Here is a 24,902-nt window from a genome sequence, read left to right as displayed (position 1 = left end):
AAAACAAATCAGCTTTACTTGTATTGGCCAGCTGATGAGAAAACACTGCCCAGCTAAGGAAGATATCAGTTCATGGACTCTGTTAACTTCGCCTGAGAGCTAGGAATGGTAGTCATCCATTTTGTTATCACAAGTCCCTTGTCAAGGATAGGGCACATCCTCCAGAAGCAACTGCCATCTTCACTGAAGCTTCAAACAGGAAATGAATGATTAAGAAAGAACCTTGCTGAGGGACCTGACATAGGTGTCACCTTAGTACCTGTCACCAGCATCACCTACACACTTGAGTCACATTCAGTCTTTAATTGGGACAGACATGTTTTGTTTGGTTTTGAGCAGTCATAGATGATTAGATTTGGCCTTAATCCTTTGTAAACCTCCACATGAAGAGCAAATGAAATACCAGCAGGAACAGTATTTTCTATGAATGATGCAGAATATTGCCCCTTTCTTGCATGGACACAAAGCAATGCTTTGCTGCTATGTAGAAGTTCCCTTTACCTTTCCAACCCTGTTTTCCAGCATACTGTACCCAAAATGAAGGTTTACAAGGAAAAAGGAAATGAGATTAGGCTAAGAATTCCTTAATTTTTTCTTGTTTGAGTCTTCTGTACATGCATCTTATGTGTTTGGTCAAATCTGATGTAGGTTATAAATAGCGAGTATTTAAAAAATTATTACTTATATGCGAGTATTTAAAAAAGTTATTACTTATGTGTATGTGTGTTTTGGCTCCATGTATACATGTGTACCATGTGTATGCCTGGTGCCTACAGAGGCTAGAGGAGAGCATTGGATTCCTGCAACCGGAGTTAACAGAAGGTCTTGAGCTGCCGTGGAAGTCGCATCCATTTCTCTCCAGGCCAGCACTGAGTGTTTCTTAATAGAAGGAAGTTGTTAAACATGTCCATAAATAACAACACACATAGTCACCACATCAGAGTTAGATTAGAACCTAAAGACAGAGTTCTTGGTAACAGGAGCACCGTGTGCTAGGAGGTTTAAAATAGATGTCATATGATGCCAATTATAACTCAGTAAAAATTTTCAGCCGTAGGAACCTATGCCGAGAAGAAGCCAAAATGGAGGACGGTCCTGCTTTCTATGGCTTTAAAAACATTTTTCTTACAATGTTTGCAACGTTTTTTTTCTTCAAGCTTTTAATTAAAGTTTTCTTGGCTCTCCTAACCCATTTCTATATCGTCAAAGGAAACAGAAAAGAGGCAGCTAGGATAGCAGAGGAGATCTATGGTGGACTGTCAGGTAAAAAAAAGACTTGAATTTCTTCCCAGCACCTGCAAAAATTCCTCATTTAAAAATCATAGTGAATAGTGTTTCTGGAAGGTAAGATTTTCTTATACTTTTATGCTGAATGGGTAGTTTTAAAGTGTACCTTTCACTTAAAGTAGCAAATATGTTCACTGCACCAATTCGTGAAGGATCTTTGGCTTTATTTTCTTGGAAGTGGGTGGATATAGTCACAGTGATTATTAAAGACGTAAACAGAATAGTGAGTTTTAAAAGCTATCTTGAGAGACTTTCTACTACCCGAAGAGTTCTTAAAGAACATTGTTTCTCTTTGATATTTTCAGTCCTACTAACAAGACAGAACAGTGTAATAAGACTAAAATTCCTTGGGAAATTCAATGCCCAATTAATTTTATTGAGAAGCACTGTGCCATTCTGGATGTATGCATGTTGTGGTGTCCTTTGCAAATGGAATTGGCCGTTTATTACAGGAAGAGAAACTCAGTCACTCAGACCCATTTGTACATCACTGGTGCCAAAGAAAGCACTGAAAAATGAAGGTTATCATCACAGTATGAAACCACTAAGATTTTGGTAAAACATAAAGCATCTTAAAGTCTCATACTTTATAGGGGCCACTCTGCATCCCTTTCAAGAAACAGTTTTGACTTTATTTGTAGTGAGATACTGCAGAAGTAACTGAAGCCTCTGATAGGATTGCCCTTTCCTGGAAGAGGTGGAGAAGTAAGAGGAAGAAGAGGAGGAGGAAGAGGAGGAGGATTCTAAATGTTGAAAGTTGCCCCATGTATTTTTAGTGTTCGCAGGGGTTCCTGGATTGCATCATGCTTTAGTTGGTATCTGTTTCAATTTGCATCCAGGATTCTCTTTCAAAATAGACATGCTTTGTGATTTCAATGCACTACACAACTCGGGGGGGAAAACACTCGACATCAGTGGTCTCACATAGAGAAACAAGTTCTAAAGACGAGCTCTAAAGCAGCAGAATGCTTCAACTAGCTGCTGAAGAAGGTGTCAGAAGGCCTGGACCATGGAAAGAGATTACTTTTGGGGATTATATATGTCACACGTTTCAGGGAGGTATGTAATTTTGGCGGAAAAACATTAATGCCTTAAGTTTCAAATTAAGCATGATTTAGAAAGGTAATTTTGACATAAGTTTGGGCAGAGGCTTCCTAGCATTTGGTGTTCTGTTAGATATGGCATCCTTGTGCTTTAAACTAGGTAAAATCTAATAGGGATCGTGCTGACAGAATGTGTAAAAGGTTTTCTCCAGTTGTTCCCGTGCATGAGTCCTGTCTTCATGCCTATAGTGACGTAGAGATGTTGAGCACTCAGAACCTGTGTGATCATGCTTGGGATTTGAAGCTGGAGCCAAATTCCAAATCTCCTTAAGAGATTCATTCACCCTCTAGCCCAGACATCTTGTTCAAGCTCCTGAACTGTGCTCATTTTCAGATACTGTTCAACACAGCTGGTAGTGAGACTAGTGCATGTAAACCCAGTTTATTTCATGTGTGTGTGTGTGTGTGTGTGTGTATTTGTGTGTGTGTATTTGTCTATGTATATATGTATATGTGTGTCCTTATACCTCTCACATGTATGAGAAGACACTCAGATTTGATACGTGTTTCTGTAATAAGCCAGCAGTAACATACCTGAAACAGGACTTTCTTTTTTGCACGATTCTAACAGTTCTTTTTCTTTTGACATTGTTCATAGTTACATATTTAAACCAACAGCCACATTTTGTGAGCCGGCAGTAGTAGTGCACACTTTTAATTGCAGTATTTAGGAGGCAGAGGCAGGTGGATCTCTGTGAGTTAGAGGCCAGCCTGGTCTGTATCAGTGAGTTCCAGGATAGCCAGGGCTACCTAGTGAAAGTCTGTCTGGAACAAAGCAGGACAAAAAAATAAATAAAGAAGTTTTTGTGACGGTGTTGTTCTCAAACTAGAAATCATCTTTGTAGTTTGTCAGACAAAGGTTTGTTCTGGAACTATGTAATGTTTATTCAGGAAGTTATAGAGAATTGACTTAGAAAGTCTCTCAAGGCAGAGTTGCTTGGTTTTTCTAGTATACAACAATATTTGGACCAAATGAAAACAAATAAAAAGAAATTGCTTAACCAGGTTAAGCCAGGTTTGCTGCCGGAGGTGTGGCCATAAAATTGAGTGGGGGATTTAGAGGTTGGGACATTTTTACACTTGCAGATAGCAGCTCGTAGAATATTAGAAAATTCTTTTTAAAAGAAAAAAAAAGAAACCATTTTAAGGAAAGTTTTCCAAGTTCCATTTATTTTTGTTCCAAAGGGACTGGTAGTGAACAACCACCCTTCTGCCTGACTCCTGTGCATTCCAGTTCAGTATTCTTGCCTTTGATTGTTTTTGTCCCAGCACCTACCTAACCTTTTGCCCTACTTATTTCCCTCATTAATTCATTAAACCTTGGCTTAACTGTCCTCTGGGTTGTTATTATCTCAGGTACCTGCTGACTATTTCCAAGTAGGGACAACGTGTTCCTGGCAGAGGTTCTGCCTGTACGAGTCACCTGTAGCTCAGCCCTCCCACCCTTAATGGGGTTCAAAGGAGCCTTCTTTTTTTCTTTTCTTTTCTTTTCTTTTTTTTTTTTTTTTAGGAGCTGGGGACCGAACCCAGGGCCTTGTGCTTGCTAGGCAAGCGCTCTACCACTGAGCTAAATCCCCAACCCTCAAAGGAGCCTTCTTAATACAGGTCATTAACCACCTTCCTCGTCTGATCAGAACTGGATGCTCTGGTGAATATTCATTTAGCTTCATTGTTCGATAACATTTTCAGTAACTCAGAATTTTCATTGCCATATGTTTTCTTTCTAATGAACCCCAACTATTTTAAAATCTCATTAATCCTAAGTCTTTACCATTATTTTCATTCAGAAATGAAATTCATGGTGTTTGCTCTCTTTGATAAATGCCATAGATGTTGCTTTCTATGACTTCCAAACTTGAACACAGATTGTAAACCCTGGGAACCAGAGGCTGTCTTCTAGAATCATCTCACATTCTCATTGAAATCTGACAAAGTAACAACTTGAAAAAAATGTAAAAGAATTATTGGCACGTATTTTGAATTCTTGGAACTTAAACATATTCCGTCTGAATAGATTATTAATTAAATAAATAATTGGGGGGTGGGATTGTCATGAAATGTATTCAAAGAATCTGAGAACCAGAGATACAAATCACAGTTTGAAAGAAGGAGAAAAAGACTTGAACATTTTCCACACACCTCATCAGGAGTGAACATGTTTGTAAACTATCTTCATAATATATTTGCAGCCTTGTGACCCAGGCGAGGTGCCAAGAAATTAAAAATAGAGTGCCCTAGAAGGCATTGGGTCCTATTTAAGTATTCATGCACTTGGAAAGATTGGTTACATATTTACAGAAAGCAATGGAAAAGTCCTGAACCTGCCAAAACCTTTAGTCCCTAATTTCTTACAATTTGCTCCAATTTGCAAACTGAGAAGGGCAATGAGATACTGTGCTGGGAACAGGAATAAAAGCCACGGGACCTTCTCTGTGGCAGATTCAGGGGCATGGTTGTGTGAAAACCCTCCAGGTCCGTGTAGGGGGCAGCAGTGGAACAATAAAAGGTTACTTCCGGGAAAGTGATTTTTCTTTCCAGTTGGAAATGCAACAAATCTATCACACATTTTTCAAACAAGGTCTCACTATGCAGCTTGGACTGGCCTGGAACTTACCTATAGATCAGACTGGTCTCAAACAAATTCACAAATTCACAGGGATCCCTGCCCCCTGAGTGCTAGGGTGACAGATGTACACAATGCCCATCTCAGAATTTTTTTTTTTCAGGAGCTGGTTTCAGAGTGAGGCTATCTTCAGGCTCTACATAGCCAAAGATGACCTTGAAACTCTGATCCTTAGGCCTTCTCTAGAGTAGAGCATGCTCCACCTCCCCTAGTTTATAGAGTGCCAGAGAGCAAACCCAGGACAGCACTCTTCTAACTTAGCTTCCTATTTCCCCAGCACTTAACAGGGATAACCTGATGCCAAAGTGTCCCAATACAAGTGAGTGCAGTGCTAGGACTGGCAGAATTTAGAAACCAATAGTTCTCAAAAACAGCAAGGATATCTTCTGAACTCCCTCAGCCTGGTTTTATGGTTTTATTTCTAGCGCTTAACTAACTAGCCATGGTGAACTTTTCAAATGGAACAAATTAGGCCATTCATTTCAGGATGTTCTTATGTGTAAAACAAAGAAAATATTCTTCCCATATCTCCCGGAGGCTGTGAGGCTTTAGGCAAGGGGCAGACAAGCGGTGCCTGAAATATGAGGTAAGAATGCTCAGGCACCTGCCTGAGTAAATTGTCCTGTTGTGCTGTATAACCTGGGAGTGAGGCACGGAGAAGGAGCTGCAGAGCAGAGAATAGAGAGGAAGGAACCCAAGGCTATCACCCTTCCCTCTTTCTTGGTGCAGTGGCAGATGGCAACACAGGCTTGCTCAAGTGACCTCAGAATTATGGCTATCCAAGGATCCGGCATTAATAAGGAGACTCTGGAAGAGGCAGGCAACGTTCAGTGGGTAAGCAAGCAGCTGAGGAGAGGCCTGATGGTGCAGGGTTCACCCGCCCAGAGGAAAATCTGCAGTGTTTAACAGCAGAGCTCATGATACTGAAAGCCCCCCTCCCCAAGAAATTCCATGACCATGGACTTCCAACAGTGCCGGTGTCAGAACGGCAAATGCTCATCTCCTGGGAGGACATTGTACCAGCTCTTACCCACTGCTCATGTTTCCTAGCTTTTGTCCCTGAAAAAAAAAAGCAAAACAAAACAAAACAAAAATAAACCAGGAGGGTTTTTTGTTTGTTTTCTTCTCCCAGTTTGGTCAAAGTGCACTAAATCCATTTTTTAAAAAATCCAATGTTTGTGTCTTAATTTTCATGTCAATAAGGGTAGGTTGTCCTCTGGATGCTAGCTCATTCCATGATATCCTGAGGCCCAGTGAGTGGGATTGGCTGTCTCTCCCAGATAATGGGGAGTCATTTGCCCTGTCCCCCTTGCTTCTTTTCATCCTCAAAGGATCAGAGAAACTGGCAGCTGGAAGGAGGAGGCGGGAAGCCTGTTGAAGAACATGCTGTCCTTAGGCATCTAGCTGCTTGGCAGACCAGAGAGAGAGAGAGAGCCATGCTTTCTGCTGGGAGTGGAGAGAAGCTGTGAACTGTGGAGGGATGGGAGATGGCGCATGTTCAGGAGGGGGGCGTGGAGTTCTTTTAAAGACCTAAGTACAGAGATGTACACTAGGGCTTAGTGAACACAAGCAGGGCCAGCACCCAAGGGTGAGAGGCTACTGTTAGTATGGCTCCTACCACGCCCAGCTTCTGTCAGCCCCTCCTCAGGTTGCTTTTGACTCCTAACACCCAAGGTGAGTGTGCCTTCCTTCTTTCCTTGACAGAAACAGAACCCCCACAGTTCACATGTCTTTGTTTAGGGCTGCTTTCACTCAACACAGGGCTTGTGTAGTTCATCCAAATACCACCTAGGGATTGGGCCTAATGGGACTGGTAAACAATGGGAAGTTATTAGAAAGTCTGGAATTGGCTAAAGGATGCACTTAAAGCTCGTTCTTCCTACAGGGAAAGAGATCATCAGAGCCTAAACAGAGGCAAGTTTGAGGAGTCACAACTCCACTTCATGTTGATATCTTAAGCTAATTCTTTTAGGAGTACGTGGCTGCTTAAATCTTGTTTTTATGTTTTGAAAGGGTTACCTCAACAGGTCAGGCCTCCTTTACACAAAATGCTTGGAATCAGAAGTTTTAGATTTCATTTTTTTTCCTCTCCCAGAGTTTAGAAAATTTGATTATCTTGGGGGAGGGAGCCTTAGCTTAAATACTAAATTCATTCATGAAATTTTATGTAACATTTTAAGTCATTTGGGAATGAATTTGAGTTTCATGGGGTGGAATTTTCTATACATGGTAATGTTGTATCAGCACTCCGAAAGTTTTAGTTTTTAGAATGTTCTAGATTTTGATCTTTAGAATAGAAATATTTAATCTGTAGTTATTCAGGCCTCAGGGGTTGACTAACTTATTGCTAGAAGAACAGAATGCCAAAGTCACACTGAAGATTTTGCTGCTTCCATTGCTCTGGCTGCTGAGCTGCTAGCATGGGTAAGGACTGTCTTCAACCCTCTAGTGTCTGTGTTCACATCCAACGTGTCTGAAGCCAAGGCCTTAGATGGGGATGTATATGAGGGGGGGGACTAAAGATGGTAATGCAAAGAGATATTAAAGAAGTTTAGAAATAGTCTGCTTGCCAGCTGGGTTCTGTCTTCTAAGTTAACCATTTATTGTTTTGTAGGTAGTATTTATACCCAGACATGGCATGAAATGCTACAGTATTCAGTAAAGGAAAACAAAGATGCTATATAGAGAATGCTAAATGAGTCAAGTCTCCAAATTTATTTTTTATTGTCAATAGTAGCTAGCCAAACAAGGTCCACAAGGTGTAAACTTATATAAAACAAATAAAAATTCTTGGTTACTTTGACTTAAACGTTTATTTCCCATTTTATGTCCATTATTAGCATTTTCCTTCTGTTTTATTGGTATGGAGTACTTTGGGTTCCATTTTGCTACATGGTATACTTTTTTGCTCTTGGAGAAACTTATTTAAATTTTTTAATTTGAGTATCCCTTAAGAACCAACGAAATGCAAATTCACCCTATGTACTTCGCAACTTGACTGCTCCTCCTCTCACACCATCAGTCTTGCAAATGTCCCATCCTTCTCCAAAAACAGTTCACCTCAATTTTAGGTGTTCTTGGAAACCCTAAGAGGGGGGAAAAAGAGAGTAGTATAGTAGCTAACTCAGAAATCAATGGATACACACACACACACACACACACACACACACACACACACACACACACCAGGGCATATGTTTGTCTATATTAAATGCTTTTATGCTTTTTATGTTTTTATTGAATATTTTATTTATTTACATTTCAAATGTTATCCCCTTTCCCGGTTTCGCCTCTGCAAACCCCCATCCCATCCCCCTATTTCACATTCACAGCAGGAGTATGAGATGACAAACAATTTTTCATCTATTTATTTTTCTCTTGGTTCAAAGTTGTTTCCTGGAGCTACTTTTAACTGAAGAGCTACACGATCAGTACAAGGAATTCCCACTCCTCTGCCAAAGCCCTCCATTCATGTTTATCTAAGTGTTCCATTAATATCTTTCCAGGCGAAGGGGTCCCTTGTAAGGTCAAAGAGCTTTCAGATATTGCGTCTTACCGCCCACATTCTCCTTGAGTCTCCATCTCTTCTGCAACTGGCTTTAGGCCAACTCATTTATAGAATGCCCCTCAACGTGAGTTGCTTCCACGTGTGTTCCTACGAGTCAGACCATGTTTTGGGGACATGAATAGTGCAAGGAGGATGACAGGGTGCTCTTCACGTTGTGCTCCCTCTGATGACATAGATTTTTGGCTCATTGCATTCAGTCTTATGGCACGTGATGCCAATTTGCGTTAGCAATGCTTGGTTTCCTGTGCAGGTCAAGATTGTTTCTATGTCTTTTCTAGTATACTACCATGCACATTCCCTTTATAATTAGGATAGTGGCAATCTGAGCCTGATCCTGTTATTTTGTCTACATTTTTTTTTCAGCTAGTGTCTTTTAGGAAAAAGGATATTGCCTGTATTGGTGATTATTTATATTATTATATAAACAATAAATAAATAAATAAATAATAAATATTATTGAATATTATTATTTATATTATTTATATTATTTTATTATTTATATCAGCAGGTTTCTGTTTTGATGGCATGCATCTTCTTACTGTCATTGATTACTTTGGTGTACAAATTGTCCAATATTTGACTAGAAGTCCCTTTGAGTCATCTACCCTTCCTTCCTTTCTAGAAGATGTTAGAGGCCATAATATTATATATTTTTCTCCTTTCCTCTGGTCTGCGGTTGGCTATTTCTTCCAGGAACCCTGGTTTAGATTTTCTCAGAATATAACTTATACTGTCCGTCTAAATTTCCTTTTATGTCTACATATGTTGAAAATCACTTTGTCATACCAATTACTCCAGTATGACTCTAAGCCCCTACCACTCCAATCCTGTAGAATATTGTAACAGTTCTCATTTTTGTAACCAGAGGAGTAGAGTAGATGCCCTGGGTTCTTATGTTGATAGGAGGTCTACTGAAATGCTTACAGCTTCTGGTCTCATCCATTGAAGGAAAAAGCACCTTTTCCTTGAGGCTTGTAGTGTTTCTTCCATTTCTGGTGGGATTTTGTTTTTATCAAGTTTGTGGACATGGGAAACCTGAACTCTGGGATCACTTAGAAGACACTGATCAGAAAGACCCTTTGCGTTAAGGAAAGGCACAGTGTATACTCCACTTGGTTCAGTATGGAAAAAGAATACACACACTTTGAAAAATGCAGAGAATTTTAAAACTGGAGCAGGTCTGCTTCCAAAACAAACGATTATCCTTGACATTTTTTCATATATAGTTACTTCTCAAATGACAATGAAACTGGTTAGTCTTACTGGCAGAGAAACAATTATAGAAAAAAAAACCCCACTCATAAAACAGTTTGGAGGCTGTCCCTTAGAGAACTTCCCTGCAATATCTGCTTATTAACTGATCAAAAATGGCCTTGAGCACCTGACTATGTGGATGAAGTTGGTTGGCCTTCTGCGAGCCCTGCCAAATAGTAGTTACTATGTCTTTGGTTTACAGATAAGAAAATTGAGATTCAAACGCTTCTGGCAACACACTGCTTTTAGCAGAGAATAGTCCAAGTGGGACGTGAGTCCAGGCAGCCCGGCAGCCCCATGTGTATAGCTCCCTAATGTAACTTTTAGGGATCACACCATCTGAAAGGGGGCATTTTACATTAAAACACACAGATAACATTATCAAAAGAATCAGAAAATTACCTCACCAATTCAGGAAAATGCTCACTCTCTTTCCCTGGGCTTTGCACATGACATGCTGGCTAAGTGCTCGTCTGCTGAGGCATATTCCAGCCCTGTCTTCTATTATTTATTTCTTCAGATCCACTTTGTAGTATACAAGCTTTGGATTTTGAGGTGTGAATGGAGACCAAGTGAAATTATGGGAAATAAAAAACTAACTGGCTCCTTTAGTCCTTCACTTGACATTAGTATTATCAGGGCCAAGTCCTTGGCTTTGTTTATTTGAAAAAATACACACACACACACACACACACACACACACACACACACACACACACACATGTATATATAATTTCTTGTTAAAACTGCCCGTGGATCTTCCAGAGGTCCTGAGTTCAAATCCCAGCAACCACATGGTGACTCACAACCATCTGTAATGGGATCCAATGCCCTCTTCTGGTGTGTTTGAAGACAGCTACAGTGTACTCATATACAAAATAAATAAATAGGGGTTGAGGATTTAGCTCAGTGGTAGAGCGCTTGTCTAGCAAGCGCAAGGCCCTGGGTTCGGTCCTCACCTCCGGAAAAAACAAACAAACAAAAAACTGCCCATGGAAAGGCACTCCACTGTGCTCAACTCCCTGTATTTGACAAGGCCTGATGTTTGGTACAGGTTAGCTATTTTCTCTTTCCTCAAGCCCTGCAGTGGGTGGGCAGCATGAACACCTTGGGGAAAAAGTCTCCTGACTTTCCTTATTTGTCTTTCAGACTGCTGGGCTGATCGGTCCCCACTCCACGAGGCTGCGGCCCAAGGGCGCTTACTGGCTCTTAAAACTTTAATTGCACAAGTAAGTAAACTAAAGACTCCGCCCTCCATGTCTTTGTTCTAATCTAGAATCATTCCGTATTAACTTTGGCCATAGCTGTGTCCAGGTCCAGCACCACCATTTCTGTATCTCCATCCCCGCCCTCTCTGCCCTCCCCGCCCTCCCCGCCCTCCCTGCCCCCAAGTGTTCCTCTGGCTTCTGCTTTCTCTAGGAACTGCTTCATTTTCTGCCCAGTTCTCCTCCTTTCCATTCTGGATCCTCCTTTTCCCAGCAGGAAGCTTCCCTCTAAGGTACAAAGAAGCGGATCCCTAAATTTATGTTGCCTCATCTCATGCCCTTCCGGTGTGCGATAGTGACATCTATCTTGAGAGTGCATTTGTAGGCTACTGGTGTCCTATGAATCACCTCAAAGCATAGTAACTCCAGTCAACAACAAACACACGGATTCTTTAAGTTTCTAAGGGCTCACAGTGCAGTTTCCAGTCAGTGAAGTGGCAGCTAGGTCATGCCGTGACTCATGATGGGGGGAGGGGAGATCTGTTTTCACAGGAAATCTCCTGGGCTTCACCACAGCGTGGTTTTATAAGATAGCAGCTGACTTTTTCCAGAGAAAGTACCTAAGAAAGAAGTCGACAACAACAACAACAACAACAACCAAACAAGCAAACCACTTTATTTATGTGTGTGTGTGTGTGTGTGTGTGTGTGTGTGTGTGTGTGTGTGTTTTGCCTGCATGTATGCCCATGGTTTATGTGTATGTAGTGCCCTCGGAAGCCAGAAGAGGGCATTGGACCAATTGGGACTGGAGTTACAGACAGCTGTGAGCTGCCATGTGGGTGCTGGGAACTGAACCCTGGGTCCTCTGGAAGAGCAGACAGTGCTCTTCACTGCTGAGCCAGCTCCTCAGCGCCCTCATGGTTCGTTTTGTGCCTGCTTTGGCCTGCTTTGGCCTGACATCATTTCTCTTCCTACCCATACTGCATTCATTTGATGTAAGTCTATAAGTGCCGCGCTCATCGAAGGAGAAAGCATTAGCCAAGTGAGGCAGGATTAGGAACTGGGCACCGCTGGGCACCATATGAGAGGCTGCCTCATGGCAACAATGCACAGCTCAAGACCAGGCTCTCAAATAGGTTAATAATCAGATAAACCTTAGGCCTTGGGGAAGATTTAGTGAAGTCTTAGCTATTAACGACGCTGTATTTATATTGGTGACTATATCTCCTGCATGTTAAACAAATATCCAAGGAAAGATTTGTGAAAGAAATAAAAGTATACCCTGCTTTCGCTTTATTTGTTTTGGACTCTACATGTGAGCAGAGGAAGTGAGTCCCTGCTTTCTTTCCCATGTCCTCTGTATCACCTCACCACTTAAAAATCTCTTCCTCCTTTGAATTTAAACAGCTGGGATAGTGAGCATCCTTCCCTCTTAAAATGATTTATTATTTCTGTTTGGTTTTGCTTTTAAATACCTTTCCCCCCCCCAAAATATTTATTGATATGTTTGTATGTATGGGGTGGAAGGGGCATGCTGTGGTGACATTTAGCAGACAATTCTGTGGGAGTGGTTTTAGTTTGCCATATGGGTACCAGGGATCAACTCAGGTCATCAGGCTTGGGGATAATTGCCCTTACCTGCTGAGCCATCCCCCAACCCCTTATTTTTGAGACAGGGTCTCACACATCCCAGGCTAGTTTCCAGCTTGCTAGCTGGAGAACAAAATGACCTTGAACTTCAACTCTTCCTGCTTGCACCTTGAAGGTTCTGGAATGAAAAGCATGTACCACACCCAACTTATGCTGGGCTGAGGATCACACCCAGTTTTCATGCAAGCTAGGCAAATTCCTTTACCAAGTCTCATCATCTCCAACTTCATAGTTGTGTCATTTTTTTAAAAAATAAAATCATCATCAAGGCTCTCCATTTGATCCCCAGAACTTCAAAAATAGTATAAAATGCAAATAGAGACAAAAGGAAAACAGAACCATTACTAATGATAAAGGAAAAAAATAAAGGGAAAATAAAGAGGGAAAAATACATTAAATAGTGACAAGATGAGATATGAAGACGTGTCTCCTTGAGTTATGTATCTGATTGAACCCAGGGCCTCATACATGCTAGGCAGCTCTTTACCACTGTCTTACCTGTTTAGCACAGCACCTTCTTCATAGGTGCTGATTATGAAACTCTGGGTCTTACATGTGTGCTAGTCAAGTGTTCTACCACAGGGAATTCTTGTTTGCTTGGTTTGGTTTGGTTTCTTGAGACATAGTTTCTTTGTGTAGCCCTGGCTGTCCTAGAACTCACTCTGTAGATCAGGCTGGACCTCGAGCTCACAGAGATCTGTTGGTCTCTGCCTCCTCCAAGCTGGGTTGAAAAGCATGCATCACCATTAACTGGTTTGTGTATTTATTTTTAAACACTTTAAATGTCATCAGCCTATTACCTTTTTGTTGGTTTCTTTGCTCTTTGAGACTGGACAGGCCTCCAAATTACTAGTAGAGGTTGTCCTTAAATTCAGTCTTGCTGCCTCACCCCACCTCCAATGCTGGGGTTACAGTCATGCACCAGCAAGCCCAGCCTTGCCTTTCGTGACATCACCTCTATACTAAGACCATGCTATTTTAGTAGTGTAATGAAGTGTGTAGGAGCATATGTAGAAAACCTTAACTTTTCTTGCTATAATCCCATTTCTTTGCCTTTTGCAACTACTCAAAAATAATCTATTTTTATTTAAGATTTATTTTTTTTTCTTTTTCTTTTTTTCGGAGCTGGGGACTGAACCCAGGGACTTGTGCATGCTAGGCAAGCGCTCTACCACTGAGCTAAATCCCCAACCCCTATTTTTTTTCTCCTCTCTCTCTCTCTCTCTCTCTCTCTCTCTCTCTCTCTCTCTCTCTCTCTCTCTCTCTGTGTGTGTGTGTTTGCCATGTGTATCTTAGTGCCCTTGGGATCCAGGATGCATTGGAAGCCAGAGTTGTGGGCCACCTGACGTGTGTGCCTGGAACTGAACTCTGGTCCACGAGAAGAGCAGCAACTGCTTTAAAGACAGAGCTCTCTCTCTCCAACCACCTATAATCTATTCTTTAAAAGGAAATTTTATTTATTCATATATGTATTTATTTATTGTGTGTGGCATGTCATTCTACATTGAGCTATCTTGCTGGCCCATATTTTCTATACTTCAAAAACTTGTGTTGTATGTAGGTCATGTACTCACTGAGTACAACATTAAACCACTCTGAATAAATTCAATTAAAACCTTCTTAGTGGTCACGCTGTCTTTGACAGCTGGCTCACCTCACGTCTTATATATGATTTGCGCATTTTTTGTATTATTCACTTTCTCATGCAGAATTTGGAGAGTCCTATCTTGCCCAGTGGTTCTTAACCCGTTGGCCACTACCCCTTTGCAGGGGAATCCAGCTACCCTTACACAGGGTCACACATCAGGTACTCTGCATATCAGATATTTACAATTCATAACGGCAGCAAAATTACAGATCTGAAGTAGCAACGATGATAATTTTATGTTTGAGGGGTCACCACAACATGAGGAACTGTATTAGAGGGTCGCAGCATTAGGAAGGTTGAGAACCACTTCTTTAGACAGTCTTTCAGGCCTGCAGAATGTCACTTGTCCATTGCAGGACCCTGAATGATATGTTTCTAGTACAATGCTGCCACCTTGTGGACTAGGCTATTTCAAGTTGTTTTTTTCTATTCCTTTCTTTTCATTTCCCCCTTCTCCTTCACTTGCCTTTCCTTTCCTCTTTTCTTCTCTGTTATTACTGAATAGCAAGTACTTATTTCTTAAAATGAAATCATGTATGTAGAAGATAAAGAAAAGGAAGAAGATAGTTCCTAACTGGGATATACGTAGGGTTTTTGAAGCCCTGTTCTCAAACTGTCTTTTCTTCATACCACCTTCCACCAGAAAAATATCTATACCACTCTGTGAGTGTATGTGTGTGTAAATATGTGCGTATGTATTCGTGCATGCGTGTATAGGTAACACTATACATATAATAGGTGCACAGATCAAACATTTGCCCTTTTAAAAATCACAAAAGTTTTACCCTAAAACATTTTACTTTATTCATTTATTTATTTAACATTTTAGACTGGGTCTTTCTATATAGTCCTGGCTGTTCTGGAACTTACTCTATAGACCAAGCTGGCGTTGAACTCACAGAGATCAAGGCTGCCTCTGTCTCTCCTGTGCTGGGATTAAAGGCATGTGTGCCAGTATCTGGCAATTTTTCCCCTATTTCCTAAAGGAGACTTTAGAATATGTTTCAGCATGCTTCCTGTAGCAGAATATTATCCATCTATTGCATAACAACAACAACAACAACAACAACGTATTTCTTTCTCCAGAGTAGACTCTTGGAGGACAGAAGCTGAGGCCATAAACTTCAAAGACCCATGTCCTAGTACGTTGCCTGGGGCAGAACAAAAGACTCTGAGGTTCCATGCTGTGTTTAAAGATTTATTATTTTTTCAGTGTACGCCTGAGTGTGTTCACGTGCATGTGTGCATGTGTGCCTAAGTGTGAATGCAGACACCATAGGAGGCTAGAGACATCAGATCCACTAGGAGCTGGAGTTACAGACAGTTGTGAGCAGCCTGACTTGGTGTTTGAACCCAAACATGGGTTCTCTGCAAGAACAGTGCTCATTCCTAAATGCTGGGCCATCTCTCCAGTCCCCAGTGCTGTGTTTAGAATCCCACAGTAATGCTTTCTACTCTATTCCTTATGGTGCTAGTATCACTGCCCTCACCCAGATGTCTAAAAGAGAAACTCGCTGAACGGAATTGCTTGATTTGCCCTGATGGATGCAGCATTTAATTTTCTTTTCTCCAAACTGCAGGGCATCAATGTGAATCTGGTAACAATCAACCGGGTCTCCTCTCTCCACGAGGCATGCCTTGGGGGTCATGTGGCCTGTGCTAAGGCCTTACTGGAAAATGGTGCACATGTGAGTACTGCCCTAGCTGGCTCAGTTGGCTTTGTCTGCTTTCACTAAGGAGACATTACTTTCTAGAGTGTTTACTCACCGAGCAATGGGAAGGTCTGGCACCAGTCACATGTATATACTATCATTTGGGCTATTCTTCTCTTTTCAGTCTATATAACCTACATGTGAATACTCAGATGTGTTCATTAAAAGAACATTTTGTTGTAAAGCATAAATAACACATTTCAACAGAACAATGAAATGCTTCAATTCCCTAAGTCAACCATCATTTTAAGTTGTACATTATCAAAGTAAATGAGTTTGTAATATAAAACACATTGTGAACTGTTTTAGCTTCTGGCCCATTGCTGTGATAAAACACCTTGATAAAAGCATCTTAAAAGAGAAAGGGTTTATTTTTGCTCACAGCTCCAGGTTATAGACCACCATGGCTGACAGGAAAGTCATAGTGCCAGGAGTCTGAAGTCTGGCCACAGTACAACTGAAGGCAGAAAAGGAGAGCAATAAATACATTGCACACTAGTGCTCGGATTACTCTCTCCACTCTTATGCAGTCTAGGGTCTTCTATCAAGGGAATGGTTCCACCCACAGTGGGCAATTTTTCCCACCTCAAATAAGGTAACCAAGATAATCCTGGAACTGCAGACATGGTTCAGTGATTAAGAACATTTGATGCTCTTCCAGAGGACCAGAGTTTGATTCCCAGTACTCACTGAGCAGCTCATTGCTGCCTGTAACTTCCAGCTCCACGGAGATTACGCCTTCTACTGGCCACTGTGGAGCCTGAACCTGTGTATGTTCTCTACTATAATTAAAAATGAAATAAATATTAAAAAAAACCTTCCACAGGTGGATGGAGGTCCATCTCCTAGACAAGACTAACTTCTGCCAAATTGAAAAACATACAAAACATCACTTAAACTTTATTTCTAGTATCTGCCTTAACAGAGAATATTCGAGTTGCTTTTAACTATCACAGCTTCTGAAAATCTCAGTGACACTGTATTTAGTTTCCAGATAGTGTTTTGTTACAACTTCTATTCTATGTCCTAGTCCTTTTACTCTCTATTTTATGAGCTATATGATCTTTAAGTATTAGTAATGATTGTTTTTACATCTAAATGAACGTTGAGTTTCTATGTGTAAAACTGAATATGAAAGTCTCTTGAACAGCAATATTTTCCAGTGCCTTCATGGTCAGCCCACACTTCTGCTAGGTGCTGCACCTCCAGGTTACTGCTCATGGGTGATGAACGATGTAGTTGTTGCCATACAACAACCATTTGCTTTCAAACTCTGTGCTTGGAGTCACAAGCTGATTATTGGTGGGAAATGCTATATATTTCTCCTTTTTAGAATGGAGTATTTGTGTGGGGAAGAAAGAGAACAACAAAACAATGGTCTCTCATTGTTGATGTTTTTTTAAATAGTTGATAAGTGCTCCAATCTATCCTTTAACAGTTCTATTAGAACAAGAAAGGAACAGGAGAAAGTGGGTCAATCAGTAGATAGCCTTCATAACTGGCTGACCCATCAATATCCAAAATCCAGTACACCTGAAATGTGTCATATCCTTTCTACTACACTGGCCTCTTATTATTTTAGGTTCCAGTTTCAGATACTGGATACATTTCTTTTCTGGTCTCCTAGGCCTGAGAATCATCTTTCATCTGCCGATACCCTATCTAATTCATCATAAAATCCAACTAACTTTCACTTCTTATTTCTCAGATTTATGTTGTCCTTTGTTTTTCTGCCACATCGATCAGAAGAATTTATTATTTTATCCAAAGTCGCTTTGGGTGCGTGTTTCTCTTCTTTGATAAATTTAAATTGACTTAAGAAGAGGTGATTAATTGTTTTACCCTTGCTTCCACACATTGGCAACTGGAGGCTAGAGATCAGTTAAAAGTACTGGCTGCTCTACCAGAGGACCTGGGGTTTGATTCCTGGCACACATGGTGGTTTACAACATCTGTAACTCAAGTCGCAGGGGATCTGAGTCCCCTTTCTAGTCTTTACAGACACAAAGCACACACATAGGGCAACAACTTCCAACCCCAACATTGGCAGCTAGTAAGGTGCACAACAAATGTTCTATGGCATGAGCTGAGAGACAATGATAGGAGATCAAATAGGAAGGCACAGTTTTAAGTATTTCGCATAGAATAACTCACTTGATCTATCAATGATGTCATGGGTTTTTAAAATTCCATCAAGGTATGGAGTGCCCTCAGACCTCTGGCAGCATGAGGGAGTTTCTCCGGTTACACACATAGGAATATGCACTTGGTAAGGAGTGAGCAAATCCTGTGAGTTTTGTTTTGCCCAATATTAGGTCAACGGACTGACTGTCCATGGGGCCACTCCCCTCTTCAATGCTTGCTGCAGTGGCAGTGCTGCCTGTGTCAATGTACTGTTGGAGTTTGGAGCCAAGGCCCAGCTTGAGGTCTACCTGGCTTCACCTATCCATGAAGCAGTGAAGAGAGGTAAGTAAGCCACTCCAGGACACACAGAATAGCGGGGGGCTGATGGCAGTTTGCATGGAATGGTGGTCTAAGTGTTAGTCCAGATGTTTTTACCTACAGGCACGTGTCACCACATCTGGGCTTGTATACTTGCAATTGAAACCTCTTGAGGGTCTTCAAGTTTAACTCAGACTAGGCTCAGTTTCTGTTCTGCCAAAACATTTAAAGAGGTAAGAATTATTCAGAAGAAAAATTGGTCCTGATTATGTTTTCTCTAAAGAAAAGGCTGGTTGAATTAATTAGTAATAACTGCTTGTGTGAACAGGTGTGTGTGTGTGTGTATGAATGCATGTGTACATGTGTGTTTTGCCTGTGTATTTGTGTGTATGTGTATGAATGCATGTGTACATGTGTGTTTTGCCTGTGTGTGTGTATGTGTGTGTGTGTGTGTGTGTGTGTGTGTGTGTGTGTATCATGTGCATGCAGTGGCCTAAGCATCAGATCCCCCTGGCACTGGAGTTATAGGTTATTGTGAGCTGTCATATGGGTGCTGGGAATTGAACCTGGGACCTCTATAAGATTAGCAGGTGCTCTTAACTATCTAGCCATCCTTCCAACCTCACAGATAAAACTTTTGAGGAAACATTTAAAACTATTGTCCAACTTTTATCAGTACCTCCGAAGAATTCCTTCATGTAGAATCCATTGATATACTGAAAATTAACGATGTTGAGCTTGTCATTGGTCAAAGTCTACACAGAGAATGCTTGCTGATGTAATTCTCCCCAGCTAGTGAATTTGTAAGTTATTTGGGGGTTATATTCTATACTTGAAGCTTTGGATTCATTCTCATCTGTGTCTTCCAGTCTAGCCAAGTAAAGTTGCAGGTTCTCCTTTACAGGTGTGGGTGAAGAAGAGGTTAGTAATGGACAGGAAGTGGGACTGAGCCTTGGTTTGAGCACTGGTAGTAATAGGGGTCATTTATCCCTCTGCTTCTAAAGTTTCCCTGGAACAAGCATTTTCATGGTTTTATTTTGCAGATTTCTACTTATGATTTCCAAAACAAAGTGTTTTTCTTCTAATACAGAAGAAAAACCTGTTACTTCTTTTTGAAAATATCTTGTGTATATGGGTATTTTCCCTGGGTGTGTCTGTGTGCCACATCATACAATGCCCTTAGAAGCTAGAATTCCCTGAGATTGGAGTTAGAGACAGTTGGGAGTCACCTTGTGGTGCTGGGAATCGAACCCAGGTCCTCTGGAAGAACAGAAGCAAGTTTTAACCATTGCACCATCTCTCCAGCACCCCTGTTCTCTGTAATTTAAAAATTTTAAAAGCCCATTCTCGAAAGCAATCCTGGGATTCTGTGCATATTCAACATGTTCCTGTGTGAGTGAGGCTATCTTATGTTCCACAGGTCACAGAGAGTGCATGGAGATTCTGCTGGCAAATAATGTTAACATTGAACAAGAGATTCCTCAGCTGGGAACTCCTCTGTATGTGGCCTGTACATACCAGAGAGTTGATTGTGTGAAGAAGCTTCTAGAACTAGGTAATTATTAGAATATTCCTAATGAGATGAACATGCCAGACTTCTATTATTTTGTTTTAGTTTTTGGTTTACCCTACACAGGGTTTCTCTATGTAGCCCTGGCTGTCCTGAAGCTCTGTCTGTAGACCAGGCTGGCCTTGAACTTATAGAGATCCACCTGCCTCTGCCTCCCAACTACTGGACTTAAAGAAAGGAGCCACCATTGCCTGACTTTTTAAAAAAAATTAAATAGCTCCAAAGGTAGCATTCTTATCAGGTTAGAAAAATTCCTGATTGCATTGGATGCTTGAAAACTAGATGCAGAACTCATCTAGAGAAACAAGTGTTTATATTTATCTCTTAGTTCTGCTTCCATCGATGCTGGCCTTATACAGCAAGTATACTTCTCCTTGTTGGTGGCAATATGGCTGCCACAAAGTCTTGTGCTTGTAATGAGAAGGAATACTAGTTCTCTTTAAGACACATGCACGGACATCTCTGAAGGGATCATGTTGGCAAAGGGAATACTGGCTATTGATGGACTTAGGGCTATACCTCAGCTTTCTCTGCAGTCATTAGGTTTCTCTCAGGACTCACAAACTGAGAATCACAAGAAGATGTCTCTACAAAGGGAAAGCAATATATGGGGTGTGGTGACCATTTGCAGCAGACCAGCTTACTTCTCTCCTGCTAAGGCAGCCATTTTCCACTTCAGAGTGTCATATACAGAAACCACCTTTCCAGGGAAAAGTGAAATACTTCAAAACTCTCACTTTCTTTGTGATTTAAAACACTTAGCTACTGGTGTAAACGGGTAAGCTACAGGAAGAAACTTTTGTTGAGAAATTTAACCTTCAAGATGTTCTTTTATATTTATTTTACTCTTATCATTTACAAATTTTATGTTGATTTTGGGAATCTCTTTTTGAGCCTCCAATGAGATAAATACTAAATAAATGTCTTCCAATCTTTTGCCAAATAACCATGTAATATTTTGTTTTGTGTGTTAGAACTGTGCGTGTGTGTGCGTGCATGTGTGCGTGTGTTAGCACCTAACTTCATTTTTCACACTGAACTGTCTTGGAGTAGTCTTCACAGACATTGCTGATGTTCTGGGCTTAAGTCACATAGTCTCAAAGATTGGTTAATGACACCAGGGTGTTTATATACAACAGCTCATTGTGTCTTATATTCATTCACACTTAGTGTTGACTGTGACCATGTGCTTTATTAAGGAGCCAGTGTTGACCACGGTCGGTGGCTGGATACCCCACTGCATGCTGCAGCAAGGCAGTCCAGTGTGGAGGTCATCAATCTGCTCACTGAGTATGGGGCTAACCTGAAACTCAGAAACTCGCAGGGCAAAAGTGCTCTTGAGCTCGCTGCTCCCAAAAGTAGTGTGGAGCAGGCACTCCTGCTCCATGAAGGTAAGAAGGGCTGGGTATTTGCTTCTCCTCCCTAAGCACACTGCCATTTCACCCCTAGACTATTCCTCTTTATTCCTTTCTCCTTTTAATGGTTTCGAGAGAAGGTCAAGTCCTGTGGTGTCCCTCAGATTTTTTGGGTCTTTATTTTACACACTGTATTTGTTGTTTCATTTTATTTTCCATGACAAGAAAATGGCCAGACAACTTTGTTTTCACCCAGAAATGATTTATTAGCTGTGTTTATCATAGAAAAAGCACACAATTGAATAGGGGTTGGGGATTTAGCTCAGTGGTAGAGCGCTTGCCTAGCAAGCGCAAGGCCCTGGGTTCGGTCCCCAGCTCCGAAAAAAGAAAAAAGAAAAAGAAAAAAAAAAAAAGAAAAAGCACACAATTGAATAAATCAAAGCTCACCTTTGTGATGTTGTGAGGTAGGCCGTGAATAAATTAGACAGACATACTACATAAGAACCATCAATAATGGCCAAGTATACAGTTTGTGCTCCCATAAGATCAAATCATCACATAGCACCATAGCCATTTTAGTTTGTGTAAATGCTTTCTATGGTGTTTACATAATGCTGACGATACCTAAGAATGTGGATTTCAGAACTTACCTGGTTTGGGTAAATGGCACCTGATGGTATTTGAGTTCAGACTGTAGGGAGGAGAGGTGATACGTTTCAGAAAGCTGACAAAATGGTGATGTGGTTTGCTTCTTCTCCCGATCAGGGAGTACTGGGGGTCAGCATTCCACACCCCCTTACTCTGATTTCCACCATAGGCACAAACAGAAACTATAGATGCTGAGGATGAAGAACGAGCTGCAATGTTTCATATCTATACTCAAAAAGAGAACCCCTTACACATCCATACATTGAGAGAATGTTTTCTGAGCCTTCTCAGAGGGGTGTGTCAGGGAGGGTAGTAAGGATAATCATAATGATTCAGCATTACGAGGGCCTCCAAGGAGATTCCTTTGAAACAAAGATTAACCTCATTGAATTCTTAAATGCACTTAGAACTTTATAGAAACCCAAAGGATTCCAACTATGAATGAGAAAAGTGAGGCATAGAGGAATTTGTTTCTAAAGCATAACACACCTACTGGAACGAAGCACTAGGGTGCAAAGCAAGCCACTTGACCCCACAACAAGCACTCTCCAGGCCCCAAGACTGAATTCAAATCTCCTTAAACAATGTACACAGTAAGGGGTCTTTCTTGTGTTTTGTGAAACCCTCCCATGTCTTATGTCGTACCCACTGAAATACCTGATTTATTGTTTTGCCAACAGTTTCTATCAGTGCTTTAAAAAACCTAATGTGCCAACAAATTCCCCGAGACTTTATTAAAATACAGATTTAATCAAGGTGGTCCAAGTGGGTCCTAAACTGTCTATTTATCTGGCTCCCACACTTTAATTAGCACTGATATATATATATATATATATATATATATATATATATTGATATATATGTACATATATATATGTATATATGTATACTGTACATATATATATGTAGATTCCATGAGACTAAATTCAGGGAAAAATGGGTCGAAGTGATTAGAGTCCTTTTCTATACATAGCTATTGAGGTGGAACCCTTGCAAGAACAGGGGTCCTTTCAGGCATGAGGTGGTAGCCAGGACTACCATATAGGCAGTTAGTACTGGGAGGTCCCAGGGGTACTTTGAGGACTACTTTGTCCCTGGTTCAACTCCTAGCAGTAACTGTGTGACTACAGAGGCAACTCTTTCCGCTCACACCTTCTCTGCAGTTGTCCCTCTGTCTTAGAGCCCTGCACCCCAGTGCTTTTCGCTTCGTCCAGCCTATCACTTCTATAAACACAGGACATAGTGAGGGAGATGCACTCCCTACGGATCAATACTTCTTTCCTAGCCCATGGAGAGTGAATTTCTCAGTAAGTTATTATTGGAGGAGCAACTTAAAGGACATCCTCTACAAAAGGGCAACTCAGAATCCTCTGCTTGTAAGATTTATCATCATTTGCTAATTCTTTTCCCATTCAATTATGCTTCTAGTATTCAGATCTCCTTTTCTACCCCACTGTGAGGTTCATGCTATTTTTATTCCCTCCTCCCCCCAGGTCCACCTGCTCTTTCTCAGCTCTGCCGCTTGTGTGTCCGGAAGTGCTTGGGCCGCACATGTCATCAAGCCATCTACGCACTAGGTCTGCCAGAACCCCTGGAAAAATTCCTCTTATACCAATAGTTGGAAACATGTTGCCTGCTGTAGGACACTTAATATACACATTCAGTGGCTTAACCCACTATCCTAAAAATCTGCTTACCTAATTAGAATAAAGCCTTCATAAATCCAAATACTTGCGTTGAACAAACTCCTGGTTAGTTTAATGGTTGCCAAGAGATAACCAGAAACCTTTCAGTTTTTAACTCTTGTTAATTTAAAATCAAACTGAAATAGATGGAAAATAATAATCTATTTTTGGATAATTCAGGACCCTCCAGTATCTGGGGCTGGGGTCCGCATTTTGAATACTGAATAGACACACACACAGGTAGATAAGGTTAAATTAAACTACTTAAAGAATGCCCTGGATTCAGTCCTCCAGTATATTTTTTTAGTTTGTTGTTTTCCTAAAATAAATTTCTGTAGTGATTTTGATTTCTTTTAATTTTTAAAAATATATAAGTAACTAAGTAGGGATGGAGAAATGGCTGAGGAGTTACGCTCGCTGCTCTTGCTGAAGACTTGGTTTGGTTCCCAGAACTCACATGGCAGCTCACAACCTTATGTGAGCCCAGTTTCAGAAGTCCTGATGCCCTCTTCTGGCTGCTACAGGTACTACATGCACATGCTGCATAGACATAAAACCACATGTACACATAAACATAAAAATAAAAATAAATGACGCTTTGAAAACTAATTAAGTAATTTAGAAACATCGAAATTAAATGGGGCTCCTGGTGGAATACAGTCTTGGTGAATAAGAAAGATGATTGAAGCGATTAGCTCACCAGAGGTTGAAATCTGTTGCTTGTTACTTGTTATATTAAACACTTTTGTGAAAATGTTAGCAGGTCTAGGATTGAGCAACATTGGTCTCCCTGGACCCTGAACTCAAGGGTACTGTCTGCTGTGTGTCATAATCCAACACTGACATGTTCCCAAAGTCAGGATCCTCAGGGATCTTGAAACAATCCCCCTCTCCATGGTTTTCCTTCCTTCTTTCTGTGCTACTCCTTCCCTTCCCCAGTCTATTCTGTGACATTATAACCTTAGAACTCCACAGGTTTTTCATTATTATAAAGAACTGTTGTCACAAGGTCATTGTAGAAATATTAGCTAAATGAAAATTCTCTTTCATAAGCTTCTAAGATTCATTTGAAATGGATTATTCTCAGTTCTTCTAGGCCTTCAGTTCTCGAGTGAGGAAAGAACTCACTCCCCCTGGGTACATTTGGCAACA

The 24,902-nt window shown here is 40.9% G+C and overlaps 1 protein-coding gene across 4 annotated transcripts; it reads left to right on the top strand.

Moving 5' to 3' along the window:
• Positions 1-1,065: 1,065 nt before the first annotated feature.
• Positions 1,066-24,359, top strand: Asb11 (ankyrin repeat and SOCS box containing 11). Of its 4 annotated transcripts, none has more exons than NM_001434014.1 (7): positions 1,066-1,263; positions 10,985-11,064; positions 15,919-16,026; positions 18,366-18,516; positions 19,913-20,047; positions 21,262-21,453; positions 23,559-24,359. In NM_001434014.1, exons 1-7 carry the CDS (start codon positions 1,083-1,085, stop codon positions 23,681-23,683), a joined length of 972 nt encoding a protein of 323 aa, NP_001420943.1. In that variant the 5' UTR covers positions 1,066-1,082; the 3' UTR covers positions 23,684-24,359. The 4 variants fall into 4 exon arrangements, with proteins under 4 accessions (NP_001420943.1, NP_001100432.1, XP_087455717.1 ...); NM_001106962.2 differs by lacking the exon at positions 1,066-1,263 and adding an exon at positions 2,166-2,346; XM_087599591.1 differs by lacking the exon at positions 1,066-1,263 and adding an exon at positions 6,335-7,437.
• The last annotated feature ends 543 nt before the right edge of the window (positions 24,360-24,902 follow it).

The sequence above is a fragment of the Rattus norvegicus genome, chromosome X, assembly GCF_021556685.1.
Source record: "Rattus norvegicus strain SHRSP/BbbUtx chromosome X, alternate assembly SHRSP_T2T, whole genome shotgun sequence".
Taxonomy (NCBI): Eukaryota; Metazoa; Chordata; class Mammalia; order Rodentia; family Muridae; genus Rattus; species Rattus norvegicus.
The sequence above is the reverse complement of the archived record's forward strand: the minus strand, read 5'-3'. Positions and strand labels throughout refer to the sequence as shown.

Coding starts and splice junctions, on each gene's coding strand:
- Asb11 (NM_001434014.1), top strand. CDS start 1,083: ATGGAGGACGGTCCTGCTTTCTATGGCTTTAAAAACATTTTTCTTACA. Junction 1,264..10,984: donor GATCTATGGTGGACTGTCAG/GTAAAAAAAAGA, acceptor TTTGTCTTTCAG/ACTGCTGGGCTGATCGGTCC. Junction 16,027..18,365: donor TACTGGAAAATGGTGCACAT/GTGAGTACTGCC, acceptor GCCCAATATTAG/GTCAACGGACTGACTGTCCA.